At 41.4% G+C, this 27607-nt stretch overlaps 2 protein-coding genes and 1 long non-coding RNA gene across 4 annotated transcripts; all 3 read left to right on the top strand.

Moving 5' to 3' along the window:
* Nucleotides 1-478: 478 nt before the first annotated feature.
* On the top strand, nt 479-1633 carry LOC306714290. Its single transcript, XR_013767618.1, has 3 exons — nt 479-504; nt 589-667; nt 1581-1633. It is a non-coding gene; the product is annotated as an uncharacterized lncRNA (long non-coding RNA).
* An 11-nt stretch (nt 1634-1644) lies between these two features.
* On the top strand, nt 1645-16488 carry myrfl (myelin regulatory factor like; the record flags this gene model as incomplete). Of its 2 annotated transcripts, none has more annotated exons than XM_079184270.1 (23): nt 1645-1717; nt 3228-3321; nt 3818-3879; nt 4259-4658; nt 5373-5576; nt 5676-5871; nt 6378-6454; nt 6823-6933; nt 7005-7098; nt 7194-7394; nt 7481-7589; nt 7673-7782; nt 8323-8468; nt 9861-10022; nt 10128-10190; nt 11114-11154; nt 11503-11664; nt 11896-11943; nt 12055-12139; nt 12692-12766; nt 13768-13879; nt 15460-15531; nt 15654-16488. In XM_079184270.1, the coding sequence occupies 23 exons, from the start codon at nt 1645-1647 to the stop codon at nt 15756-15758; spliced, it is 2802 nt and encodes a 933-aa protein (XP_079040396.1). In that variant the 3' UTR covers nt 15759-16488. The 2 variants fall into 2 exon arrangements, with proteins under 2 accessions (XP_079040396.1, XP_079040395.1); XM_079184269.1 differs by having other exon boundaries at nt 11108-11154.
* Nucleotides 16489-21698: 5210 nt separating this feature from the next.
* On the top strand, nt 21699-27085 carry cct2 (chaperonin containing TCP1, subunit 2 (beta)). The gene is made up of 16 exons (XM_079184131.1): nt 21699-21761; nt 22671-22745; nt 22841-22906; nt 23454-23565; nt 23666-23742; nt 23825-23937; nt 24342-24544; nt 24632-24732; nt 24845-24972; nt 25118-25221; nt 25350-25469; nt 25771-25899; nt 26054-26157; nt 26302-26401; nt 26659-26800; nt 26887-27085. Exons 1-16 carry the CDS (start codon nt 21759-21761, stop codon nt 26915-26917), a joined length of 1608 nt encoding a protein of 535 aa, XP_079040257.1. The 5' UTR covers nt 21699-21758; the 3' UTR covers nt 26918-27085.
* The last annotated feature ends 522 nt before the right edge of the window (nt 27086-27607 follow it).

Raw genomic sequence — 27607 nt, 5'->3', positions numbered from 1 at the left:
TCAATCAATTGTAAGTTTGAAGTCTAAGAACAGACATTATGACTTTGTTACCTTTGGACAGAGCCAGGCTAGCTGTTTCCCTCTGTTTAGAGTCTTTATGCTAAGCTAAGCTAATCGTCTGCTGGCTGTAGCCTCATACAGTGTTTACCATACAGACATGAGAGTGGTGTCAAACTTCTCCTCGAACTCGGCATATTTCCCAAAATGTTTATTTATTTTTTTAAGGTTTAAGAGTTAGAAGGTCTGGAATGACTGGATGTCAATGAAGGTCCCCACAAGTATAGCGATACAAAAACATGTGTGTATGTGTGCACGTCCAGCAAGATGGTTTATGGCCTCATCACACACACACACACGTACACACACACACACTGGTGTGTTATAATCCTGCGTCAGGTGTGTGAACGTCTTTCACCTTTTTCCTGTTCAGAGCTCAAAGTTCAGACGGACAGAGACGACCCACAGACGCCACAAACAACAAGAAGAAGAATTCATCTCTAAAAGGTAAATTTCACAACTTAAAACCACAGAAGAAGACTCGACCCATTTGGAGGACTTGTGCGATCAAATATCTGTCTATAATAACAGATGGATTGTACCTGAGGACGAGCTGCTGGTATAAACTGACTGATCGACGGACTGCCGGCCATCTTGAAGAGACGGACAGGTGTGTTTGAACAAATATGTCTGCGTAACCCTTCTGCCTCACTACGGACATTTTGGCTTTTCAAGTTTTACATCATTTTGACAATTGTGTGAGTTTTGGTTAGAATTTTGAATTTTGGAAGCTGAACCTCAGCTCCTATAATAAACTGTGTAGCCAGAATACGTGTAAAATAGTGTAAAATCATTAATTATCGGTTTGATTGTGTAGCAATTACGATGAAAATGTGTGCTTTTCATAATGTTTTCTTTTCATTATTTTTGGGGAGGTCTGTTGTATAAACCTGCAGCTTCTTGATGAATATTGACAAATCAGTTTCACTTCTGTTATTGATTTTTATTCGTGCAAACTGAACTAAACACACACAAGAAAGTCTGCTAGTTTCTCCATGTTTGTTCATATATGCAACAGGATGCAGTCAGAATTACAGACAGATTGCATTCCAGTTATTAATGTAGCCTTCTATTAATAAGAGAATACTATTAACCATATTAAAAAGGTTAATTTTCCATTAAATGTCATGTTTTGAAGTGACAGAAACCCATAGCCAGATTTTAATGTTGCACATAACAGAAAATCTGTCACAATTGTCTCTCTCTTTATTCTAAAAATGATTGAATTGCAGCAATTGACCTGTTTTATTTATGTGCCATTTATTTCTGCTTTGTAAACTAAATTTAGACTTACATTTTCTGTCAAGTAGCTTTAAAATTACAGAAGCCTATTTTTGCTCACAATGTGGTATATTTTCTTGAGCCAATGCTCCCTGAAGCTACACAATGCTTAAAAATGTAATGTTTTAAAGCTACAATGTTACGTCAACACCATGAAATGTAAATATTCAAAACGTCTTTATTTATTTATTTAGTATTTATTCATTTAAATTTAAATTTTAATACCCATTGACTGTCCTCAGCTCCAGCAGGGGGCCCTCCTGATCGCTCATCACTCCCCGGCTGCAGCGCCTCCTGCTGGGCAGCATGGAGCATGCAGCAGGCCGGGTGCCTCTCCAGGTGCTGGGAGAGAACGAGGCGCTGCAGCAGTTCTTCAGTGGTGAGCAGACTCATAACGTCACCTCAGTCCAAGAGTCACTAGAGGAATCCATGTGGCTTTCTGGTTCCTGAATTGGTTCCTAGGGTCTTTGAGGATGCTCAAGTCCTTCAGGTACAGGTAGTTCTTGTGGACATAAGTGGGCTCCTTGAAAAGGTTCTTTTAGCCCTTGAAGAACACAGTCCATGTTCCATGAGTAGAAGGAAGTCTCACTGGTCTTTGAAGACATTCAAGTGGTCCTTGTGGAGGTTTCAGGAATCCTAGAGGAGGTTCTATCGGACCTAAAGAAGGACAGAGATGTTCATAAGTACATTCAAGTTGTCCTGGACGTGGTTCGGATTGTAGACAGATATATTGGCCCTTGAAGACTTGGTTCTTGTGAACCTGAGGTGGTTCCTTAAAAAGTGTATTTTAATCATTGAAGAGGGCAGTCCATGGTCCATGAGTAGAAGGAAGATGTAATGGTCCTTGGAGAGGTTTAAGTGGTCCTTATGGAGGTTTCGGGAATTCTAGAGGAGGTTCTACTGGTCCTGAAGAAGTGCTCTTAAGAAGATTCAAGTTATCCTGCAAGTGGTGCAGATGTTTTGATCCTTAAGGAGGTCATTCTTGTGGACCTTGCTCGGCTCCTTGAAAAGGTTCTTTTTGATCTGAAGAGGACAGCCCAAAGATCAGTGCATGCTCTAATTGACTTTACGATGATCTAGTTGTCTCTGAGTTGGTTCCAGTGGTCTTTCAGGAGGTTCCCCAGCTCCTTGATGAAGTTCTAGTTGCCCTTGAGGAGATCCTTTGTGTTCTTGACGTAGTTCCCAGGGTCGCCAAGGATTCCTGTGGTGATTGAGGAGCTACCATGGGTCCTTAAGAATGGCTTCATGGTTCTCTAGGTGGTTTATCGTGGTTGTTGAGGACGGGATTCAAGGGGTTATTGAGACGGTTCAAGTGGTCCTTTTTGGGGAAGTTTAAGTGAGTCAAGTGCTCCTCTTGAAGAGGTTCTAAAGGAAGTTCAAAAGGTCCTTCAGGTAGATCTAGAGGTCCTAAACAAAGAGGTTCCACTGGTGCTTGAAGAGATTCAAGTGGTTCCAGGATAGAGAAAGTTTTACTGGTCCAGGAAGGGACAAGAGGCTCTGAAGAAGACTCAAGTTGATTTTGAAGTGGTTCCACCAGTCATGGACGTGGACATATTTTTCATTAAGGAGGAACAAGGCTCCTGGGGCTTCTGTGGGTTCTGACGGAGTTTAAAGTTTGACTTTAGTGTGTTTCTAGTGGTTTTTGAGGGCATGTTGTCCTCAAGGTAGTGGTCCTCGAAGAAAAAAGATGTCAGTGGTTTCTAGGGTGATTCCAGGGGTCCTTGAGGAAGTTATAATTGTTCGCAAGGAGCATTCTTTTAAAAACAAATCATAACTGTAAAAATTGTAATTTAAAGAACACATTTAGACACTTTGATGCTAAAATTGATCCAAAATCAAAAGTGCAAAAAGAGTAATGTATTACCATGAGTGTGTATGTGTGTGTGCAGGTCAGGATGTGAGTGGTGTGTTGGACAGCTCTGTCGCTGTGGATACGAGCATCCTGGAGCAGTACCTCAGTAATGACATGGATCCCAACAGCTTGTAAGATTCACACTCACATGAAACTTAATCACTCTCCTGGAAAACACTTCCTGATTTCACCAATTGATTTGATGTTTTTGTGGTAGTTTGCTCCTCAGAAAAGCTCCTACAAAGTCCAATACACATATTGTTATTTACATTTTGATGATTATATTTTAAGTGATTAAAAAAGAGGACATAGTATGCAATAAACTAGAAGAGTAGCGGTAGTAGTAACAGGAAACCAATGGTGTCATCTTCATTCCTACACACACACAAACAGCATTGACCTAGTTGGTTATTAGCTGAGGCACGGTTGTAAATACAGACATCTGTCTACAGAAAGAGGAGATCCCATTAAACAATAAACCTTTCTATGGAATTGAGAAAACAAATGAAAGAAATACTATATTCTGTCTACAAGCTGCCAGCTGATGAATGCGTGGGTTACTAGATACTCCACACTGTTGATGTGTTAGCAGTTTCTTTATTTGTTTCTGTTTGTTTGTTTTCCCAGCATGCTCCCTGAGTCTCCTCCTGACTCGAGCTCGGAGGCCTGTTCACCTGCACAGATACCAGGTACTGTTCACAGCTTCAGCCACATGTACTGCAAGACAAGTTTTAAATAAATAACATTGTCTTTTTTATCTATTTTAAGTCAGCACTATCAACATGGTTTATACATTGCAGCTCAAATTCACATATCAAAGTTTGCTAAAGTTGAACTCCACACAAAAAGCTTCATGAAACTGTGCTTTATGCCTCTACGAACAAATCTACAGATGGCGGCAACTCCTTCGAAATTAATTGATTTCCATCCAAAATTCTGCTGTGACTGCTGGTGTGAAAAAAGGAGGCTGACTTATTTAGTGACAGTGTTTATGTCTTTGGTTTGAGTGTGTTTTGACATGAAAATTAGCAAACAGGGTGAAACAAAATCTACTTCTCTGATTGGCAGACTTCCGCTACGAGGCGTCCTATTGGTCCAACCAGCAGACCATCCAGCCAACACAACGGCCCGCCCCCTCCACGTCCTGTCGCTTTAAGGACCGAGACCCCGCCCCCCATGAGCTGCTGACCCATGATCAGCTCCGCACTTTGGGCCTCACAAACACTTACATCAAGTCTGGGACCTCACCTGCTCCGCTGCACCAGCACACACACCGCTCACCTGAACACACACACTACCTGAGTCCAGAGAGCTGTCCGCAGGGTTACACCCCTCCCACACCACCTTCCCCACCAATGCCCCCCTCCAACAGCTACGCCACGCCCTGCGCCGGTCCAGGCCTGGTCCCAAATTTAACCACGCCACCTTCAACCTACCTGCTGGGGTCCACCTCAGCGCTGCACACCTGGTAAGCAGACCTTCAGCACTATTAGTTTTGTGGCTTTCAGTCTTTACTGAGTCGCCAGTTTGTCATTTTTACATTCTGTAAGTTTGGCAGAAAATTTCAATATTTGACTGGCTGAAGAAATATGTCATAAAAAAAGGAACTTGATACTGATAGTAGCAGTCTGGGTTTTTCTGGAAAGGCGCCCCAAAGCTAAGAAACCTCAAGGATCTGGATCTAGACTCTAGCTACTGACCAAGGAACCTCCAGCAATGGTCCAGTTCATAATCAGACATGAGTTCACAGATGTATTTTAAACACAACATTGTGAACCAATTCTGCAAATAACTGGTACGTGTTACTGGTACGTCTAGAACGTGTAAGAGCTGTAGGTTTGTTAGGTGTCGTTGTTGCCACTGTTCTAGACAAAACTCTGCATTTAGAAATCCCCAGATGGTCAGTAGATGGAGATCTCTATTTATCTGGTAACGTGAGACTAACCAGCATCAGACACAACCAGGACAAATCCAAATTATCTTGTATGGTCAGCAAGTTATGGCCAATTATCACATTTCCTGTCATGACTATCGATCATATTTATACCTGACATAATAAGGTAAAAACTAGCTTTCAGATGATCAAAGTTCCCTCAAATGTAACTGTTGTGATAAACACTAAGGTGGCTCAGTCAGTCAGTGATTGGTTGTTTGGTCTGAGCTCTGTCTCTTCCTGCTTCAGCTCCCCAGAGAGTAAAAAAAGGAGGAGATCTGAGTCTGAGGAACCGTCGGCAGGAATCGAGGGCACCTGCAGTGAAGGTGATGGGACTCAAGGTGGCAGTGTAGGGAACGGCGTCAGCAGTTTGGGATCCTACCAACTTCTCACATGGGAACACTACAGGCTGGAGCATTGGATCACTTCTTACGACGGCAGCTACCAGACAATGTGAGTATTGAACCAGCTGAATCAGTGCTTTTAATTTAAAATCAAGCACCAAGCACCTGCACGAAGGAGCAGTTTTGATTTATTCTTCTGCGTTTCCAGGTCTCCTCCTGCCTACCACATTGACACAGATAAAGGGTTCAACTACTCTGCAGCTGACGAGGCCTTCGTCTGCCAGAAGAAGAACCACTTCCAGGTCACTGTTCAAATCGGCGTGGCCGTAGAGCCAAAATACGTCAGAACACCTGGCGGGCCGCAGCAGGTCGACCACTTCCAGATAAAAGTGTTCGGGGTCAAGGTACGTAAATAACATATGTCTTCGCTCTGTGACCAGCAAAATATAAAAACAAAGTATGCGTTTATGATTCAAGATAAATTACTCACAATTCAGTTTGCCTTCAAGCTTAAAAAAAAAAGACGTAAAAAAGTATCCAGGACTTGGCCTGAAAAATAGTACAAACAGAAAACAATTTGCAAAAGGCCCAGAATAATCTAAAATCAGTTTAGCACAAACACTGAAAGCAGGGAGACATTGCTAGCCTAGCAGCCGGTAGCATTATAGCTACTTGCAGATCAGCAGTCTTAACCTCTACCGTCAACAAAACCCAACTGGTTCTGGGATGGATTGGTGACTTGTTGGTATCTTACAAGATGTAGCATACAGTGTCTTGATGAAACACCGCTACACCTACAAGATGTTTTTTCAGAGAAACTGGAAAGCGACTGAATATTGTCGGAAACCCAACCAGCTGGGGGTGTTCAGTATTTTCTCTGTGTGATACCTGTTTGTCTCACTCCTCACAGCTTGAATCTCCGAGCCACCAGGTGACCATTGAGCAATCTCAACCCAACCGCAGCAAGAAACCCTTCCACCCTGTCAGGTAGGGAAGCATCCCTACACGCACCATGTTAAGTTAGTTAAGTCGACATCCTCACCAGTTGATGATCCAAGTAGAAAACACAAATGTGGAAGAATTCAAAGCTTGTCAGCCCTGCTGTAACTCGTTCTGATTGGATGATAGCTGTTAGGCGAGGGGGTTTGTGAATAGCCAATCCCTGAGCAAACCAGTTGTTTGTATTTCTATTTCACCGGCCACAAGGGGCAGCGATGAGCCTATTCTCACTGCACTCAAAAAACCTATTCATTGCAGTCGTTGGCTTGAAATTTGATATGGTTGATATGGTTTCTGTTAAACATTTAACAAATCAGTAATTCAATATTTTACAAACGATAAACTATGTTCCATAGGGTCAGTTTGCCCAGCGGCAAAATCACGAAGGTAACGCTCGGCCGATTGCACTTCAGCGAGACGACGTCCAACAACATGAGGAAGAAAGGCAAACCCAACCCCGACCAGAGGTGTGTGGGTGACTTTATGAATGAACTAAAGAATGAAAGAATTGTGTTTAATTGTGTTGTGTTGTTTGTAGATATTTTCAGATGGTGGTTGGTCTGTACGCTGCAGTGGGAGGAGAGGAGACATTCCTCCTCACAGCTCTGGCGTCGGAGAGAATCATTGTCAGGGTAACAACACCGACTTCGAAGCCAATTAACTATGAACCGTGAATTAATAAGGAAGATGTCTGATTTATAAAGCTGTAGCCTCTCGCCCTCCTCAGGCCTCTAACCCGGGTCAGTTCGAGATGGACGGGGACGCCCTGTGGCAGCGCGGGGCGGTGCAGGACGGCGTGGTCTGTCAGGGCCGCGTGGGCATCAACACCGACTCCCCCGACGAGGCGCTGGTCGTCTGCGGCAATGCCAAGGTGATGGGCGCCGTCATGCAGCCATCCGACCGCCGCGCCAAGGAAAACATACAGGAGGTAAGATGATGTACAGATGGGAATAACATTTTAGATTTCTCTGGAAACGTCTGACAACAAATGTGCTCATGCGTTTGTTTTTTCAGGTCGACTCTGAGCAGCAGCTGAAGAGAATCACTCAGATGAGAATAGTTGAGTTTGATTATAAACCAGAGTTTGCCTCCACCATGGGGATAGACCACACCCACCAGACAGGTGATGAGACTTTATCACAACGTTGAAACTGTTTATTTATTCATTACACCAGGTGAGCGTGATGCTTTCTGATTGTGTTTCAGGTATAATAGCTCAGGAGGTGAAGGAGCTGCTGCCATCGGCGGTGACGGAAGTCGGAGACGTTTCCTGTTCTGACGGAGAGAAGATTCACAACTTCCTCATGGTGGACAAAGTAATCTCCTCCTCCTCCTCTCCCTCCTCACTCTGTTGTGTTTGTCGCTGTTGGTTAATGACTGTTGTATGTTGTTTAATCTATCTATTATCTATTTTGAAGCAATTCATTGTTTGGTCTATTAAATGTCAGAAATTAGTAAAAGAGACCAACAGGTCTTAAAATGTCTTGTTTTTTTGTAACTGTATAAAACAGAGAAAATCGACTTTCATTATCAAAAGTTCAATAATTAATAATTTTCCAGCCACCAACCAATCATTTTAATTGAGTAACATTGAGTAACATAACTTTGGTATGAAATCAAAATATTTTGGTGCTTTCGGTACATGTTGTCAGATAAAAGGCAAGTTATTAGCTACCTCTGAACAACTACAGTCCCCATGAGCCTTAGCAACAAGCATGCTACCAAACCTGAAGTTGAAAATGAAGAATTATCTCTGTTCCAGCGCAACAGAATCTCACTTAACAAAGAATTTGTGTCCAAACTATATTTCCTCTGTTTCTCTCTTCCTCCTCCTCCTCTTCCTCTTCCTCCTCCAGGAGCAGATCTTCATGGAGAACGTGGGGGCGGTGCAGCAGCTTTCGAAGCTCACAGACAACCTGGAGACTCGGATCCAAGAGCTGGAGGTCTGGAACCGCCGACTGGCAAAGCTGAAAAGCCTGACAGGAAGCCTGCGCTCCACCGGGTACCTCCATCTATCCTTCCATCCATTCGTTTATTCATCTGTAACCCTAACTGTAAAAAAAACAAAAACGGAACGCCATATAATCTGTGTGTGAGGGCAACTCAGGTTATTAAGTACAAATGGTAAAGTACTGATAAAGTGTGTGTGTGTGTTACATAACAGCAGCATCACTGTGTTATCAGTGCATCACAGTTCAAGGCCAACCGAGTCTCTGAAGGCTACTGAAAACATTCATGTGAATGACGGAAGAGCTGCAGCCGTAAAAGACTTCCAAGAATTAATAAAGCTAAAAATAAAGATGAAGTTGTGAAGCATCACAAACTGGCCATTTCCTGTGCTGTGGTTTTACCCATTGTTTGTTTCTTGTTGAAAGGCATTGTGGGAAGTGTAGGCAATGACGAACTGAGTCATAATTCCACGAGGCAGGTTGAAGGACAGTAGGTTAGCAGCTGAACTGTGGTCAAGGTTACAGACTGAGATTAATGGAGGTTTGATCTTATAAGTGTTGATAATTAATTGATAGTATTACTCTTTAGTTGTTCAATTATTATTGGTTAAAGCTCTTCACAAAACTGTTTTTTTTACTTTTTGCAGTCAAGACTGTTTTTAAAGTTAAAATCTCAAACGTCTCTGTTTTGTTCTCTTTGGCAGCGCTCGTGGTGATAAGCGGTAATTGCAGTTGGGTTTTTGGTTCCCATAGATCCAAACAGTGTCGGGAATTCCCAAGAATGTCGCCACAAACACCAAGTTTGTAATACTGCAAATGCAACTAGGGGTTCCATTAGTGGGACTAAATCCAGCCCATTCGTCAGGAAAATATGTTGGCGTTGCACGTTTGTGCAAACCACGGATACGTTGACTGTGGACATTTTAAATGTTTTTAGTATTTGTGGCCGTTGCTCGTGTTGTGAGTGAATCCAAAAGTATACGTTGCGTTTACACTTGTTACATAACGTTACGTAAGACAGTTTGCTGGGAGTGATTGTTATATAAGTTCGCTAGTTACGCTTGTTAAGTAATGCTACGTAAGAGAATCTGTTAGGGGCGTAACTAGCGTGTTTATTTACGCCAGTCGCGTTGTGTTGTTGCGTTGCGTTGTTACGCTGCGTTGTTTCGGTGTTACGTTAAGTGTTATGAGACAGTTTTACAGTGTTAGGTTACTGCGTTACATTGCGGTGTTATGTTGCGTTACGATGTTCAAGCACTATTGTGTTACCTCATTCAATGGTATACAGTGACTTTAAACATTTATTTAAAATAAAATATTCAGCTTGAAACTGTGGAAATTATGGATCATATTTGCTATTTGGTGTCTGGTAAACAAAAAGAAATCCATCGGGTTCATCTGTGATTTTAGAATAAAAGCTGGAAGTCTTGTGTTTTCTCTAACAGGAAAGCCAGGAAACACAGCAGTGTGTCGATTACGCCGAGTCCGGACACTTGTAAGACTGGAAACGCTAAGAAACCAGGCTGGAGTCAGAAGTACAGCCACTGTCTGCATCATAAAGTCCTCAGGGCCAGCATCTTCACCCTGATGACCACCATGGCTTTGTGGTGAGGCATGCTGTCACTTCCTCTTTTTACTTCATTGCAATAATATGTAAAATTAAGTAAGATCAATTTTAATTAACCAGGATTATGCTGTGTGTTTGTGTGCAGTTTCATCTCTATCACAGCTCTGTTCTTACTAAATTTGAGGGATGAAGACATTGAGCAGAACAGGTAAAAGAACAACTTAATTAATTAGTATTCCCACTGACAGTTGCTGTCTAAGTGACTAATGTGGGCAACATTCTTTTTTTAATTGCTCCAGTATTGAATGCAGACGACAGCCGCTATACAAGCTTTAATGTAATCCTTCGGTGCAATTTCTCACCGTTGATGTACGTCCATTAAAAGTGCTTGTTGTTACCACTGACAGGCCCAGATTGTTATTATAAGTGTCAAACAACATTATGCTAAGAATCCTATAGAGAAAGGAAACCTTATGCTTGATCCGGTGTGTTTATTATTGTGTATAATTAAGTTTTGCTCGAGGAGAAGTCTTGTTCTGGAATCTCGCGAGAGGTGACTTGTTGATCTGAGTGAGAGTTGAAGAGATGAATGTAAGCAAGAGTTTTATTGTGTTGGAGTATTGAAATTGTAGCTTAGTGTTATTTTAAAAAACTTCTAGTGTCATGGCTGAATATTTAGCTGATTTTGACAATGTGGATGTGACCTGATTTTCTGAACAAGACTTCTCCGTCAGCGAGACAGATCGGATCAAGTGAAAGGTAAAGAAAAAGGTTTTATTTCTCTTTCTATAATAATAATCTGAGTCTGTCGGTGGCAAAAAAAAAGCACTTTTGGTGGAAGTACATTGACGGGGAGGAGTTGCCCAATATGATTATATTGCAGCCCGTTTAGCATCGGCTGTCTGCAGCGCTCTCATTCAATACTCAACCAATTTGGAAAATTGTTGCCCCCCCACTAGTCATTTAGATGCACAAATATTTGCAGAACCGTTGAGCCATACTGGAAATCTACCTGTGATGCTTATGGGGTCATAAATATCAATAACAATAAAACTTAATTACGACATCATTTTAGTGTTCTGTGTGTTTTTTTTTCTTTTTCTGATTGTTGTTTTTGTCTGCTAGTAACAGCAGTGTGGTTCCTCTGCAGACCACAGCCTGGAGCAGCACAGGTAACCTACAACTTCACAACACGGACTGTGTTTACATTCACTGTAATGTAGGATATAGTCTGAATAATGATTATTATGTATCCTGTTCACGTGGATAATCAGGTCACCCAGAGTCCAAAGTAATGTCAGATCATGTAGAGATAGCCACTGACTGTTTGTTCATTCATTCACATACTGACAAGGTGACAATGTTGTATTTCAGAAGAAAATTAGAGGCGCTAGAGTTAAGTGTAGTATTTTGTATTTGTTTCACATGATTCAAATTCTCACATATATTGGCAGCAATGCTAATTCAAAAGGTGTTTCAATAGAATGTTTATAACGCTAACTCCCACTTCTCTCGACCAGTCCCACCCACCAGTCCACCTGGCCCCTGGCCCCCAGACGTGGACTTCTGTGACCTGCTGTACTGTGAACGGGTGTACTGCTGTGAACCACCTGCAGGGGGCAGCACTGACTCCAACATCACCTCCACCGAATCAGCCGGAGAAGAAACGTCTGATCTGACAGGTAACAACAGCTTCCTTTATACATAATATATACATGAACGTAGGAAAAAGGAATGTCAAAAATAAACAGATGTTTGCATGCATCATGTAAATTAATGCTTGAAATAGATGATATATCAAATAAAAACAATCAGACATGCACACGGTTGGATATCACTGTCGTTACTTTCAGTACTAACTAGTATGTGATGCTGATTCCTGCTGTAATGGTTGGTGTGTTTTTGTTCTACAGAAATGGGAAAAGAAAAACTTTATGACAAGCTGAAAAATGCCAGAGACTGTGAGTGTTCACGTCACATTTTGGAGGGAGGACGGCGACTGAGCTGACTAAAACAATCCAATAAAACATTTACACACAATGTGATGTATCTCAATAATTATCTTTTATCAGGGACGAACACCACCATCCATTATTTCATGATCAAAGAGAACCAGCAGGTGATTGACAGTAAATACTGCCTGAGAGACGACTGTGGGTAAGTGAAGAAAACGGACCATCAATACATTATAATTACTGTGTTATCTGTGTGCTACAACAGGTCAAGAGCCTTATAGCTAACAATACAGCAATACTAATGTGAAAAAAGTGGCAGAATTTTTGGAGGGTTTGTTTAAATAACCACTTAAAAACTCAGAGCCAATGATGATAAATGATTCATCAATGATTTATGATGAAGCGCCTAGACACCAGCTTATAAACAGTCATATGCAGTTGTATTTTTATTCTTTAAATAAGTAAAAGCAGCAATACTCTTCTGTAAAAATACTCGATACAGAAAAATGAACCATATCTGTGTTCACTATTATACACTATTATATATTTATTAGCTGATTCATTTGGACTTTGTTTGCTTGTTTTAAACTGTAGCCTGAAATGTCAAATTCTTCACATATATCAATCAACATGTTTGCGAATTTGTAGCTTTTCATTTATTTTAACTTTTGAGTGTGGGGGCTTAGTTTTCCCCTCAGTTAGAAAGCAACTTGTTTAAATGTGAGCTGATATGTTTTCACTGTGGTTCCTTCAGACCAGGTAGATACACCTACAGAGTTCCCATCAGCCAGTTTGTCCCAGTCAACATGAGAGTCACCCTGCTCATGAAGTAAGTACTCACCGACTGTAAAAATCAAAACAATATCTGGTCTAAAACACCTCCATGAAACCATAAATGTAGACCGCGATATAATTCTATATATGTTCTTTATAAGTTTTGGTTCAACTTCTTTGCTAACAATTAAATGTGTCCAACTGAATACTTTTTCTTGAGTCTGAATGTAATAATACAATATTTATGATGGTTTGGAAATGGGAACTTTATTACCAAACAAAAGATATAAAAACAACAATAGCTTTAAATGTTTTGCAGAAAAATAGTATGTTTGGTTATTTTAAATTGATCGAGTTAAAAATTCATAACTTAGCTAAAGTCAACACTTTTTAAATGTCTCTTGTTACTAAAAAACATTAAATTCATGCTAACAATATTAGCCTATAGTATTATAGAATTGGGACAAAGTAATAGCTAATATATGCTAACTCAGCTGATTAGCATACTTACTAACACAGCTTCTAATGTTTGAAGATAACAATTGTGTCCAACTGCTCACATAGAAGATTCTATACAAAATAGGTTGTGGATATTGAAACTTGTTTACCAAACAAAAGGTATTAAAGTAATGAAAGAGAGAATTGTTTAATGTCAAAAATACATAACTTAGCTAATATTGGCATCCATCGACTCTGTTACCACTTTTTGTTACTAAAATACAAATTCTAAAAATATATTACTAATTTAAATTTAACAGTTGCAATGTTTATAGTGTAAGTATTAGAATTGGGACACAGTAATAGCTAATATCTGCTCAAATAACTTTTGTTATTGCTAACGCATCAAATTAGCACACTAGCTAACATAGCGAGTTGATGCAAACGTTCAAATGTTGGCATTAGCATTGACGTGCTAGCTAGCTCACAGTTTTGGTTAATTGAGCTGATTCTTCTCAGTTGTTTTTTAAAATTAGAGACTAAAACTAAAGATGTGACAGTAAATTAAACATGTCTTAATATATATTTACTAAATGTTGGATTTTTACTTCTGTGTAGTTCCACAGAGCTGCTGGTGGTTCATCTGTGTGGCCTCGATGAGTCGGCCTCCTGCTCTGCTCTGCTGGATATGAACACTGTCACTGGGAGCAGATATCCACCAAACACACAGGTGGATATCATAGATTAACGTTACCTATTGATTGGTTGATTACATTCTGACCTTTAACAGTTTTATTATTATATTTTATTTTGCTGTTTCTGATCCTACTGACATGGTTGAAAGCAAAACAGTAGCGCATGGAAGCATATTTGTCTGTAGTGATGAGTAATAAGCACCAAAAGTAGCCACATTCTTAGAATTTATTCATTCTGATCTCATTCCAATAATTCTGTTAATTATATCCTGCAGTTATTTAATCCAGTTTCGTACAGATGTTTGTTTTTAAGGTAATTTGTATAGCACCTTTCAGTATCACTGAATGTAAAGTGCTTCACACAAGACAGAAAGACATTGAGAAAGGATAAAAAACACAGAAGACAAAAAAGTATTAAAATACAGTTAAATAGATTAAAATAAGACGAAATAGAATAACAAAGTGTCACAGTGCAGTGCAAGATATGAATACATTAGTCTCAAATTCAGTGGTGGAATATGACTATGGCTACATTTACTCAAGTACTGCACTGAATTACAATTTTGAGGTACTTGTACTTTACTTGAGTATTCCATTTTCTGCTACTTTATAGGTAAATATTGTACTTTTTAGCTGAAGTTGCTTTACAGGTCAAGAATTTACATGTAAAACATGTTTAAACATGTGATGCAACAATATATTAAGTAGTTAATAGTATAAAATTAGCTCTGTCTTGATAACATTAAAACACTGCCTATGTAAATGCATCAATAAAAATATTCCCATAATATATGTATAGAAAATATACAACACTGAGAGGTTTAATTTGACATACTCTTTTTTTTTTACTCTCCTGTATTTGCAGGCGTTTTACTTGCGAGGGAGTAGTTTTATACTTTGGTATTATTCATTTTACTTGAGTTTAAGATCTCAATACTTCTTCCACTAAATTTAATTTTGCAGTGGCCAACAGAGAAGTTTAAAGCCCTGATTTAAAATAACTGAAAGTTGCAGAAGGCCTTAACATTTTTCTGGGAGTTTGTTCCAGATATGTGGAGCATAAAAACTGAATGCTACTTCTCCAGGTTGAGTTTCCATTTGGGAAGTTTAAGACAAACAATGATGCATTTGGGACGTGTTTATAATTTTAAAGGGAGGTCACTGAGTTTCCAGTCCACTAACTCAGTTACCATTACAGTAAATAATGCAGTGTGTGTGGGGTAAACACTGATGAATAATGGATATGTGGCAGGGTTTCTCTCACATCATGACAATGACATGCTAATCACAGCTGCGCTCACGTTAATCCATGGACACCAATCACACAGTGACACGCGTGTTACTGCAACATACAGGATGTCATGAGCATGTTTTCGCTTCTCTCCGGCACCAAAAGATCAATCTAATCAATAATACCCAGATTAATTTAAAAAGATAATAATCTTAAGTTGTTTTTAACGTTCATTCAGAATTGATTCTAAATTAAATGATGTTTTAAATCCAAAGATAACTTTAAAAAGTGTGCGCTTGATGTGACATTTATTGAAAACTGAGCGTTTGTTGAGTAAACATGGAGCTGATTTTTGATGTTGTGTCTCTCTGTGTGTTTCCTCAGGGAGAACATGAATGGCCGCTTCATGTCGCTCGTCTTTATCACAGCTCGTATCACTTTCGCTCCACAGTGGCTGTAAGAAACAAATGTTTTTATTTCCTGTCCTCTGCTTCTATAAGTAATGGTTTCATTAAGCACAAGAACCCTGTTAATAAATGCAATTAACAATAAATGCTTGTCCATGTCTCTCCTCTCAGGGTCAAGCTGACTGCAGTACTGACCATCACTTCGCGGGGGCGCTCTTCACCGACTACCACTTCTACTTCTATAGACGCTGCACAGACTCAAAGACGCACATTTAAAGACAAATAACAAAGCGATATTAATATATTAAGTGCAATTATATAAAATATGTGTTGGTCTCACACAAAGAAGACAATCTGAAAAGTTTAAGCAGACTGTCATCGCTTCTGCTTTTGTGTTTTTTAAAGCTGCAAATTAAATTTTATTGTGATACTCATCACTTTTGCTGACTGTTCTGGGACATTGCAAAAATATGAGTCAGTCGACCTATGCAAACTGTGACGAGGCATTGCTCAGTTTGAAAAGTGCCAAGAATGAATTAGTTTGCTGTTTTGTGTTTTAGTTATTTTTATTGATGAAGTTTATTTGCTGTAAAGTACTGATCTCATTCTGATGGAACAGGATTCACACCTATGTGGAAGAAATTTGGGATTATTTTCAAAAATCCCAAGCAAAACGTATTTTGAGCAAGAATTCTGAGAAAAAAGCCGGAATGTTGATATCAGAAATGTTGTTGTTCGCACTTCAACTGTTATTTGTAATTTAGTCTCAAACAACAAAACCCTGAGAAAGATATTCTTTTTCTTTTCTAAATTTAGGATTTTTTTTTACTTTGGTTGAAAAGCAGTAATTACAAGATGGTAAAGTTATTGGTTAAAAGTAAAAATATATACGTAGTTTTAGTCATTTGTGTGAAACTGTTAATTAATTAAAGAATTCATCTTTTCTATCAGCTGAACTGAATGTGACTGAATCCTTAATGCTCTGCATTGTGGGAAATGAAAACTAATAAACAGTGAGGTATATTAAAAAAATGTCATTGCATCTATTTTGACTACAAATCTACAATGTGGGATCTGGAAGGTAAAACATGTCGCCAGTTATGGGGACTTTCATTGACTAAATTCACCCGCAGCCTTTTATAGTGACCTTGATTTGAACCTAAATCTCTCTTCAACCCTAAAGTCTGAACCCCAAAGTGAACACCCAAAAGTTGTGAGGATGCACACTTTGGTCCCTAGAAATGCGGGTAAGTCCCCACAATGCTGTGTGATGTCATAGGTCCCCACAGTGTACAATAGGTGAATATGTCCATCTTCTCTCTGATGGTCTCTTTACTGATGGAGGTCTGACAGAGGATCAGGACTAAACTGAGACTGGTTCATATAGAGGAGCAGGACTACACTGAGACTGGTTCAGGACCAGGTAAAAGTTCCTGTAACTTTAACTGCAAATTAAAAATTAAAGTAGTTGCATATGAATGTAAATTTAAGGAGAGACGGTTGGTTTTCTTAACATGTGAACTCCCTCAGCTGTAGACACACACACACACACACACACACACTGATGACTAATTCAGGTGGAGGAGGTGCAGCAGCAGAAACAGACTAATTAGGCGTCAGAGACAAACGTCTCCGCTGCAGAGACAAAGGTAAAGTTGTAGGAGAGAAACACACAAACAGAGAGATGGACGTCCAGCACACTGTGAGTATCCTTCAATATATAAACCTGTTTGATACTCGACTTATATATATATATATATATATATATATATACATATATATATTTATTTATATATCAGTTCGTTGATGTATTTGCCGCAAAGAAAAACCTTAAAAAAGATTCTCAAAACAAGAATCCTTCAAGCTGCTGCAAGAGTTTTCTCTGAAGAAAATATTTTGTTATGCTCAGAAATCTAATTTTGTGAAGCAGGACTTTAAGTTTTCCCTCTTAGATTGTTGAAATTTATGATTAAAAGTTATCTGTAGAAGAAAGCAAGACGTTTTGTATTTGCAGTAATATTGATTACAAGTTCTGCAGATTCATTCTGATACAAGATGCTTTTAATCAACACCGTTTAATGATTTTTAAAGGGCTGTATTGTTGATGTTATGTTTTATTTCCCGTGCTTTATTCTATTTAAAATAGTCTCTCTATTTTCAATTCATGTTTGGCATTTTGGAAAATATAATATTCAAGTATTTTTTGTAGCTTTACAGTTGAAGTTGTCTTTTTCATTTTTGTTTAAGATTTCAGATGTTTGGATCTTTGACTGTGAATTTCTTGAATTGCAAAACAATCTAAAAGTTCTATAATCGAGTTTTGAGAGCTAAAAAACAGGATATTTGGTGCTTTGATGTAAATAGATAGATGAAGATGAAGATGATAGATGAACACACTTCATTGTATGTGAGGGTTTTTTACATGCAGAAAAAATAGATTTGCCGTTCATCCATCCAGAGAGAACATTTCTTCATTTAGGGGGATTTTTATGACGATAAAACCATTACTAAACTTTACATTCTTACAAAAAGAACAACTCAAACATCCATCCATCCTAGAATTTGAACCAGAGCAAGTTCACAACACACATTTTATGTCTGGTCATGCATTTCCTCTAGCGCCGCCTCCAGGTGGAGAGACGCACTTCACTGAGCGGTTTCACACAAACACTGAAACATTGAGACTGTCTTGATGTGCAAAGTTATCTTTTAAATTGACAAACATCATCAGTGTAATTCATGACACAATTCAAACGGGATCAGAAAACGATTCGTCTCTCGCCGCTAAACGGCCAGACACATATTCTCAAATAAGGTCCCATGTGGGGACCACTTGACGAAGAGGGACCGAGGTAAACTCTTAATCCAAACTAAAAAAAAAAACAGGTGTAACACTGAGACTGGTTCAGGACCAGGTAAAAGTTCCTGTAACTTTAACTGCAAATTAAAAATTAAAGTAGTTGCATATGAATGTAAATTTAAGGAGAGACGGTTGGTTTTCTTAACATGTGAACTCCCTCAGCTGTAGACACACACACACACACACACACACACTGATGACTAATTCAGGTGGAGGAGGTGCAGCAGCAGAAACAGACTAATTAGGCGTCAGAGACAAACGTCTCCGCTGCAGAGACGAAGGTAAAGTTGCACGAAAAAATTATTTGTCTCTCGCCGCTAAACTGCCAGACACATATTTTCTCAAATAAGGTCCCATGTGGGGCCCACTTGACGAAGAGGGACTGAGGTAAACTCTTAATCCAAACTAAAAAAAACCCAGGTGTAACGTTCCTGAGTTTATACAGGTAACTAATCTCTACTCGGCAGTGTGTGTGTGTGTGTGTGTGTGTGTAGCGGTGTCATCTGTCAACTCGGAGTCTGATGGACAGATGTCTCTTGTCACCACGGAAACTGTCTCTTCCAGGCTTCCATCCGTCCTCTTCTGAGGCATGTAATTAACTGATACTCTATCCTGTGCGTGTGTGTGTGTGTGTGTGTGTGTTGCAGTGCAGGCTGGGAGCTCGGCATCTCTCTAAGATTCAGGAGGAGTCGGACAGCAGAGAACACAGGTAACAGTAAATATTGTACTTTATACTGTACTACATCTCAGAGGTAAACATTGTACTTTTTCCACAAACCTTCGGCAATAAAGTCGAACAGTCAAAAGAAAGCGCAGCAGCTTCATGTGTTGAAGTCACGGCTAACGAAAGAACCACGACTCTTAGTTTGAGGTGATAATACACTAATGAAAACATAGTTATCAATAACAAAATCAGCCCAAGATGTTAAGTTTTACATTTAAATAAATGAAGAAGAAAGAAAATAGACAACCAAATAAAAACTTGGATGGAAACATTTGCTGCTATCTGCAGAGGAACTGGAAACTCAGTCTGGGACGACAATCTGATAACTGTGTGTGTGTGTGTGTGTGTGTGTGTGTGTGTGTGTGTGTGTGTGTGTGTGTGTGTGTGTGTGTTTGTGTGTGTGATACTCTCCACCGAAGCACGGCCTTGGCAGAGGGATACGTTTCTGTGATCAGACCCGACTGTAAACAAATCTGAATGGCAACTGGTTTATATGGAAGTCTGTGTGTGTGTGTGTGTGTATGTGTCAAACATTCTTTTATCTCAGGCTTTACATCTAGAGCCCTGGCTTTTAAATTATAGTTTTTACTATTTCACACCACATTGACCTATTTTTTTTCTTCTCATGTTTGCCCTTTCTCTCTCAGCACCTGTTTCCTGCCTCCGATCGTCCAGCAGCAGACGGGTGCAGCAGGTAAACCAGGTGTGGACGAGGCAGAGAGACAGGAAGTGAGGCGTCTGTCTGACTCGCCGTCTCCGGCTCTGTACGAGCAGCAGAGTAAGCTGGAGGACAACCAGAGTCTGCTGGAGGAGGTAACGTTTAAGATGAGGTGTGGGTGACCACCCCCGGTTCTAAAAAGTGAAGTCAAAGCTTCATGTGTTAAAGCTGCATTCTCTCTAATGTCCACCAGGGGGCAACTCCTCTGGTTGTATAGAAGTCTATGAGAAAATGACTCTACTTCTCTCTTGATTTATTACCTCAGTAAACATTGTAAACATGAGTTTATGGTCTCAATCTCTAGTTTCAAGTCTTCTTCAATACAGCATGATGTTCATTTAGTAAATGATGGTCCATTTAGAGTCAAACAGACCATAAAGCAGGGGATGCTTTAGGGGGAAATAGAGCATTTATTGGGGACTATTTTCAGTGGCGGATTAATCCACATTTGGTGCTCTAATGAGTGTTTGCATGAGTGATGGAGTCAAAATAAACTACAGTGGGATGATGATGATGATGATGATGATGGTGATGAAGGAGCATAGAGGCTCATTGATGGGTTACACCCACAGCACTTGTTAGATGCATTCAGTGTGTGTGTGTGTGTGTGTGTGTGTGTGTGTGTTTTAGCTGGGTCGTATCGAGGCCGAGCTCCGGGACTCGGTGCGTCTGGACGTCGAGTGTCGGCGTGAAGCCGAGTTCCTCCGTCGACAAGAGAACAACCTGCTGAGGACACACCTGTGTTACCTGAGCCTCAGCCAGCGCGTCGCCAAGTAAACACTCGTATCCTTCCGCCTGAGCACTATATTCTGTGTCCAGGTAACTTCAGGTGTGTCCTGTGTCGTGTCCTCTGCAGACCCTGGGTCAGCAGCTACTTCAGGAAGTTCCCCATGCACATCTACTGCCTTCCTGTCCAGGCGGCCAATCACAGAGGCCGGAGGCGGGGCCTAACGAAGAGGAGATGATATGTTCTTTTTACCTCAATAATAAATGTAATTTCTTCCCCGTCCATTATTTTTTCCTTTTTTTAAAGTCCTTAAAGTACAAAAAGACATATTTCTACATCAGGATCCAAACTAGATTTAGAAATTAGAAAAGTAATATTAGACCATGAGCATCCTCTGCAGGATTCTCTGTGAACTGCACGGTTCATTTAAAGTCCTGTTTTGTTTAATGTGGACCTCTGATGCCTTCTAGTGTTTGATTTAACACGAGCAGCAGAGGAAGAAGTATTAAGACTAGCAGTTTATTAGCAACCTGAGATTAAATATGTTACTGTAAAAATGTTAACAAATCAACTGAATTGTTGGTATTTTATTTCTAATATTTATCTATATTATACCTCAAATTACAAAAACAAAAACTGTACTTCTTCCACCACTGTTTGATACAAAACACACATTAAAAAAACATCATGCACTGCACACGCTCATTCAATTACATTTGTATTTATTTATTTATTACATCTTTAATCACATTTATTTTACTTGCAATTAAACATTTTGTTGATTGAAGTGTTAATAGTGTATTTGTATTGCTCAATCAGAAAGGCAAATATTCAAGAGAATACATTTCACAAAGATACAAAAATAACAAAAAATAAATTATACAGAAAAATAAATGAACAAAAAACTAAATGTTACATATTTGTATGCAGCAAATACAGGAATAGTGTTCAAGAAAATGTATTTGCGTATGAAATATTTTGTCAAAATAATTAAATTACTTTTCCCAACCTCTGTTTTCTTCTTGAGTTATTAATATAACTAAATCACTGTACTGTACTGATATAAGGACCAAAAAACAAACCAGGTCTCAACGGATGGTGGCAGCAGCGTGCGTGTTTCCCGTGATCTGCCTTGAACGCAGCTTTACGTTTCTACGTAACTGCGTCACTACGTAATTACGGCACTCCCCCTACTCCAGCTCTTCTTCTGTCTGCGTGCACGGCTTCATCTCCGACTCACAGACATCATGGTGAGCTTTTACGTTTATTTACTCTCTTTTAAACCGACAAATACAGTTCAGAAAATAATGCTTCAGCTGTACAAGTAGATAAACTCCAGAAGAGTCTGCTAATCTCTTTTATAAGACCGGATGTGTTGGTTTTTAACAGTCCCGTTAGCTAACCGGCGAGCACGCACATGGACGCGTTGGATGCGCTAAATGCTAAGCTAACTGCGCCAAAGTTTAACCATGAATCTCTGTTGAAGCAGTCGGGTTCGATAGAGCTAATAGAAACCTTTGCTAATATATATTGGGGTGTGTTTGTCAAAGACAGCGCGTGCTTGTTCTTCTCAGATTAGCACTTCAGCATGCTAGGTTAGCACGAGCATCATTTGTGCTTTGTGGCTGTCGGGAGGAACAAACCAGCGATTACAGACAATCATGCTAGGTTAGCATGCTAGGTTAGCATGTCATTTGTGCTGTCGGGAGGGACAAACAAGCGATTTACAGACATTCACGAATAAACTGTTTTAAATAGAATACAAGCTAAATGTGAGTAAAGCTGCAAACGAGTCCTGCTTCCAAACCAGCTCAACTTAGTGGTATTTTTTATTTATTTTTTTAAATCATTTTGGTTGGAAGCTTCTAGCGGTTTCTAGGATGCGTTCACTGGTGCTCGGAATAAACAGTTCCGTCCACGCCTAGATTGTGTTCAAAGACAATACGTAGCTCTTTTGTTGTGCAGCATAACGTAGTAAAATAAACATTTATCTATTAATCTGCCAATTATTTGCCAGTCTGAAAAACTAAAGGTAGTAATAATAAAATACTAGTTATAAATATGTTGACTTGAGGTTTGAGCATCACTTAAGATGAACACAGTCTGCTGTGGTTTAGTGTGTGTGTGTGTGTGATATTGATGGATTGGTTTCTCTGCAGGCGTCCTTATCGATGGCACCGATGAACATCTTCAGACATGGAGCCGATGAAGAGAAAGCAGAGACTGCTCGAATGGTGGGTGTGTTTATGGTCTCAGCTCCTCGTGTCGGTGAAGCTACTCGTCTGCTTTATGGTTCAACGAGTTTCCATTTTTTGTGTTTTCTCTGCAGTCGTCCTTCATCGGCGCCATCGCCATCGGAGATCTGGTGAAGAGCACTCTGGGCCCAAAGGGAATGGTCGGTCACGTTGATCATTCGAGATGATTATTGTTGTCGTTGCACAGATTTACATGTTGAATTTGGGCTAAAATTAACTAAAATATGCAAAACCGGGTTTTTGGTGCATAATGGTGGTTTAACGGACCACCATGATACGTTTATACTGATGATGCTTCTCCTCCAATATTCAGTAAAACATGTTTCTAGTCTCTGATCATGTTTCATTGTAAACAACCAATCAGAGTTTAAACCAACAGGAGGAGAGCTAGTAACGTTAGCAGCACCGCTAACGGCTAACCAACGGAGGTTGACTTCAGTTACATTATGATGCCTTCAGGCTCTGCTCGGTTACATTATGACGCCTTCAGGCTCTGCTCGGTTACATTATGACGCCTTCAGGCTCTGCTCGGTTACATTATGACGCCTTCAGGCTCTGCTCGGTTACATTATGATGCCTTCAGGCTCTGCTCGGTTACATTATGATGCCTTCAGGCTCTGCTCGGTGTTTAAAACCAACAGGAGAGCGAGCGGCTGTTGAACCGTTTCCCCCCGTCTTGTCTCTCAGGATAAGATCTTGCTCGGTGGAGGTAAAGGCGGCTTGGTGACGGTGACCAACGATGGAGCGACCATCCTGAAGGCCATCGGAGTCGACAACCCTGCTGCCAAAGTCCTGGTTGGTGAGTGAAGCTGCAGAGCGTCTGGTCTCTCTGTCGCTCAATTTAATGCTTCTAAAACACATTTAATATAATATTTTAATCTATAAATCTTGTGTTCCAGACATGTCGAAGGTTCAGGACGATGAAGTCGGAGACGGGACGACCTCCGTCACGGTGCTCGCTGCTGAGCTGCTGCGGGTAAAAATCACGTTTTGTTGTTTTTATATTAAAATATAATAGAGTCGCGTGACTTCATCGCTCGCTGCTTCTCTTCAAACAGGAAGCAGAGCTGCTGATCAGCAAGAAGATTCACCCACAGACCATCATCGCTGGCTGGAGGAAGGCCACGCAGGTCGCCAGAGACGCTCTGAGGGAGGCGGCTGTGGATCACAGGTGAGACGTGAACATGTTACCTGTCTCTCTCTCTCCTTCTGTCTCTCTCCTTCTCTCTCTCCTTCTGTCTCTCTCTCCGTCTGTCTCTCTCTCCTTCTGTCTCTCTCTCCTTCTGTCTCTCTCCTTCTGTCTCTCTCCTTCTCTCTCTCTCTCCGTCTGTCTCTCTCTCTCTCCGTCTGTCTCTCTCCGTCTGTCTCTCTCCGTCTGTCTGTCTCTCTCTCTGTCTGTCTCTCTCTCTCCGTCTGTCTCTCTCTCTCCGTCTCTCTCTCTCTCTTCTCCTGCTGCTAAACCAGATTCTCTTCCCTGAAACACTTTTATTGTGAAGCATCAACAGGAAGTGTTGACCCTCTAAACATCAAACGGTTCCGGGTCGTCATCGCGTCTCTTTCTTCTTCTCTCCGCAGCAACGACTCGGCTCGTTTCCAGGAGGACCTGCTGAACATCGCCCGGACGACGCTGTCCTCCAAACTGCTGACTCACCACAAAGCCCACTTCTCCCAGCTGGCCGTGGACGCCGTCATGAGGCTGAAGGGCTCCGGGAACCTGGAGGCCATCCACATCATCAAGAAGCTGGGAGGCAGCCTCACCGACTCCTACCTGGACGAAGGTGAGCGGCGTGACATCACGGCCTCTCTGGCTCCCGATTGGCCGCTGCTGCCGTGATGTTCACTGTGTTCTTCTGCTGCGTCTCCAGGTTTCCTGTTGGACAAGAAGATCGGAGTGAACCAGCCGAAGAGGGTCGAGAACGTGAAGATCCTCATCGCCAACACCGGCATGGACACCGACAAGATCAAGGTACACGCACACACACACACACACACACACTCGGTGCTACCACTGTTTGAAAAATAGTTCAAGTTCTGACTGTGTGTGTGTGTGCGTGTGTGTGTGTGTGTGTGCGTCTCAGATCTTTGGCTCCAGGGTTCGCGTGGACTCGACAGCAAAGGTTGCAGAGATCGAGATGGCGGAGAAAGAGAAGATGAAGGAGAAGGTCGACCGAATCCTGAAACACGGAATCAACTGCTTCATCAACAGGTACACACACACACACACACACACACACACACACACACACACACACACACACACACACACACACACACACACACACACACACACACAGCTAGCTACACAACACAAACAGTCAACACGTAAAGGAAACCTTTCTTTGTTTCTGCAGACAGCTGATCTATAACTATCCAGAGCAGCTGTTCGCTCAGGCCGGTGTCATGGCCATCGAGCACGCCGACTTTGCCGGCGTTGAGCGCCTCGCTCTGGTCACCGGTACGTACGAACACACACACACACACACACACACACACACACACACACACACACACACACACACACACACACTGTGTGTATGAAGTTCCTCGTCCATATAAACTAATGGACTCGTTCGCTGTGATCAGGAGGAGAGATCAGCTCCACCTTCGACCACCCAGAGATGGTGAAGCTGGGTCACTGCAAGCTGATCGAGGAGGTGATGATCGGAGAGGACACGCTCATCCACTTCTCTGGGGTCGCCATGGGTAAGGACACACACACACACACACACACACACACAGTTTACCGTTAACCATCACAGTGTAAATAAAGTTTTACTGACGATGTTTCTCCAATATTCAGTAGAATTTGTGTTTCTAGTCTCTGATCTCTGATCATATTTCATTGTAAACAACCAATCAGAGGAGAGCTAGTAACGTTAGCAGCACCGCTAACGGCTAACCAACGGAGGTTCACTTCAGTTACACTATGATGCCTTCAGGCTCTGCTCGGTGACACTATGATGCCTTCAGGCTCTCTGTTTGACCCCTGACCCTCTCCTCTCAGGTGAGGCGTGCACCGTCGTCCTGCGAGGAGCGACTCAGCAGATTCTGGACGAGGCGGAGCGCTCGCTGCACGACGCTCTGTGTGTGTTAGCGCAGACTGTGAAGGAGCCACGCACTGTCTGTGGAGGAGGTACACATACACTCACTCTGTCTCACTCTCTCTCTGTCTGTCTCACTCTGTCTGTCCCCCCCCCCCCCCCCCGCTGTGGAGTGTGATGAGTGTGAGTGCCGCCGTATGCGGCGTTGATACATCCTGTGAACCTGAACGCGTCTCCTCTCCTCAGGCTGCTCTGAGATGCTGATGGCGAAGGTTGTGGGCGATCTGGCCAATAGGACGCCAGGAAAGGAGGCGGTTGCCATGGAGTCGTTTGCCAAGGCTCTGAGGATGGTACGGTCGTCTGATGTCATTCCTTCATACAACTAAACACCTTCAGTGGTTTCCTTTGATCTCTGGTTCAGATTTAAGGCTCACGAGGTTCCTCGTACGTTCTCGTGAGTCTAAAAGATTTGTTTTTTGGTTTTTCTCCTCCAGCTGCCGACCATCATCGCCGACAACGCCGGCTACGACAGCGCCGACCTGGTGGCTCAACTGAGAGCTGCACACCAGGAGAACAAGACCACCTGGGGACTGAGTGAGTGAACCCACTTCAACCAGCGTCACCTGAACGCCTCACGAGACCTTCTGCTTCTTTACTGTACTGTAGAAATAAGCACAGAGAGATAATAATAACGATGGGAGGTGTGCGTAGAACAATGGAAGTGAAATGGACCACTAGTCGCTCACTTGTGTGGTTTTCATGAATCCAAACTGATTTTAAATGTCTGATTTCTTCCGTCGGGTTTTGGACGAACGTTGCTGAGTGCATGTTGGGTTTTCTTCCCCCTGCAGACATGTCTGAAGGAGTGGTGGGCAACATGGCGGAGCTGGGCGTCACAGAGTCCTTCCAGGTGAAGCGTCAGGTGCTGCTGAGCGCCTCCGAAGCCGCCGAGATGATCCTGAGAGTCGACAACATCATCAAAGCTGCTCCCAGGTCCCTTAAGTCTCTAAATCTCTACGTTCTAACATTCAGACTCGAGTTCCTCCCGGTTCACCGTCGTTGTCGTTTTGTTTCTGTAGGAAGAGAGTTCCCGACCATCACCCCTGCTAGAGGAAGAGGAGGACGAAGATGACGAACGTGGGGGAGGGGTCACTTTGTTATTTATCGCCTCTTGTGGAGCTCAAACGTAAAGAATCGCCGTTTGTTCTCTTTCTCTGTAAAACTCTCAGAAACGTCGTCGTTTGTTTTGTTTACTGAAAATAAAAAGAACCAACTGTCGACCTTTGTGTTCTTTGAGTTTAACGCTCGGTTCAGTTGTGTTGAAGATGAATTTTGGTTTTAAATGTGCGTTCTGCATCATTTCCTGCTGCGTTCTGATTGGCTGTTTTGTGAGGATTCGGTCCTAAAATGTCAGAATTGTAACAACTTTAATGTGAAAGAAAACATCAGCTCGTAGAATCACGACTCAAATGTTCTTCTGTTTAAATAAAACTTCATCCTGAAGTTACGTTGAAGGTTTTTATTTTAATCCACATTTATAATCTTTTATTTCCTCTGAAAGGGAAATAATCTCCAGCTTCACGTTTTTATTCACGGTTACCAACTTACAGCGGTGCAGGAAGTATTCAGATACTAGTGAAAGTACAAATACCACACAGTAAAAGTACTCTGCAACGATAAAAGTATTAACACTAACAGTATTTTTTTATAGTACAAGTACTAATACCACACAGTAAATAATCTGTTACAGTAAAATGTTCTTCAGTATATCAGTAAAATATAGTAAAAGTATTCAAAGTG

The sequence above is a fragment of the Pholis gunnellus genome, assembly GCF_910591455.1.
Source record: "Pholis gunnellus genome assembly, chromosome: 22".
Taxonomy (NCBI): Eukaryota; Metazoa; Chordata; class Actinopteri; order Perciformes; family Pholidae; genus Pholis; species Pholis gunnellus.
This window is presented reverse-complemented; position numbering and strand designations above follow the sequence as displayed.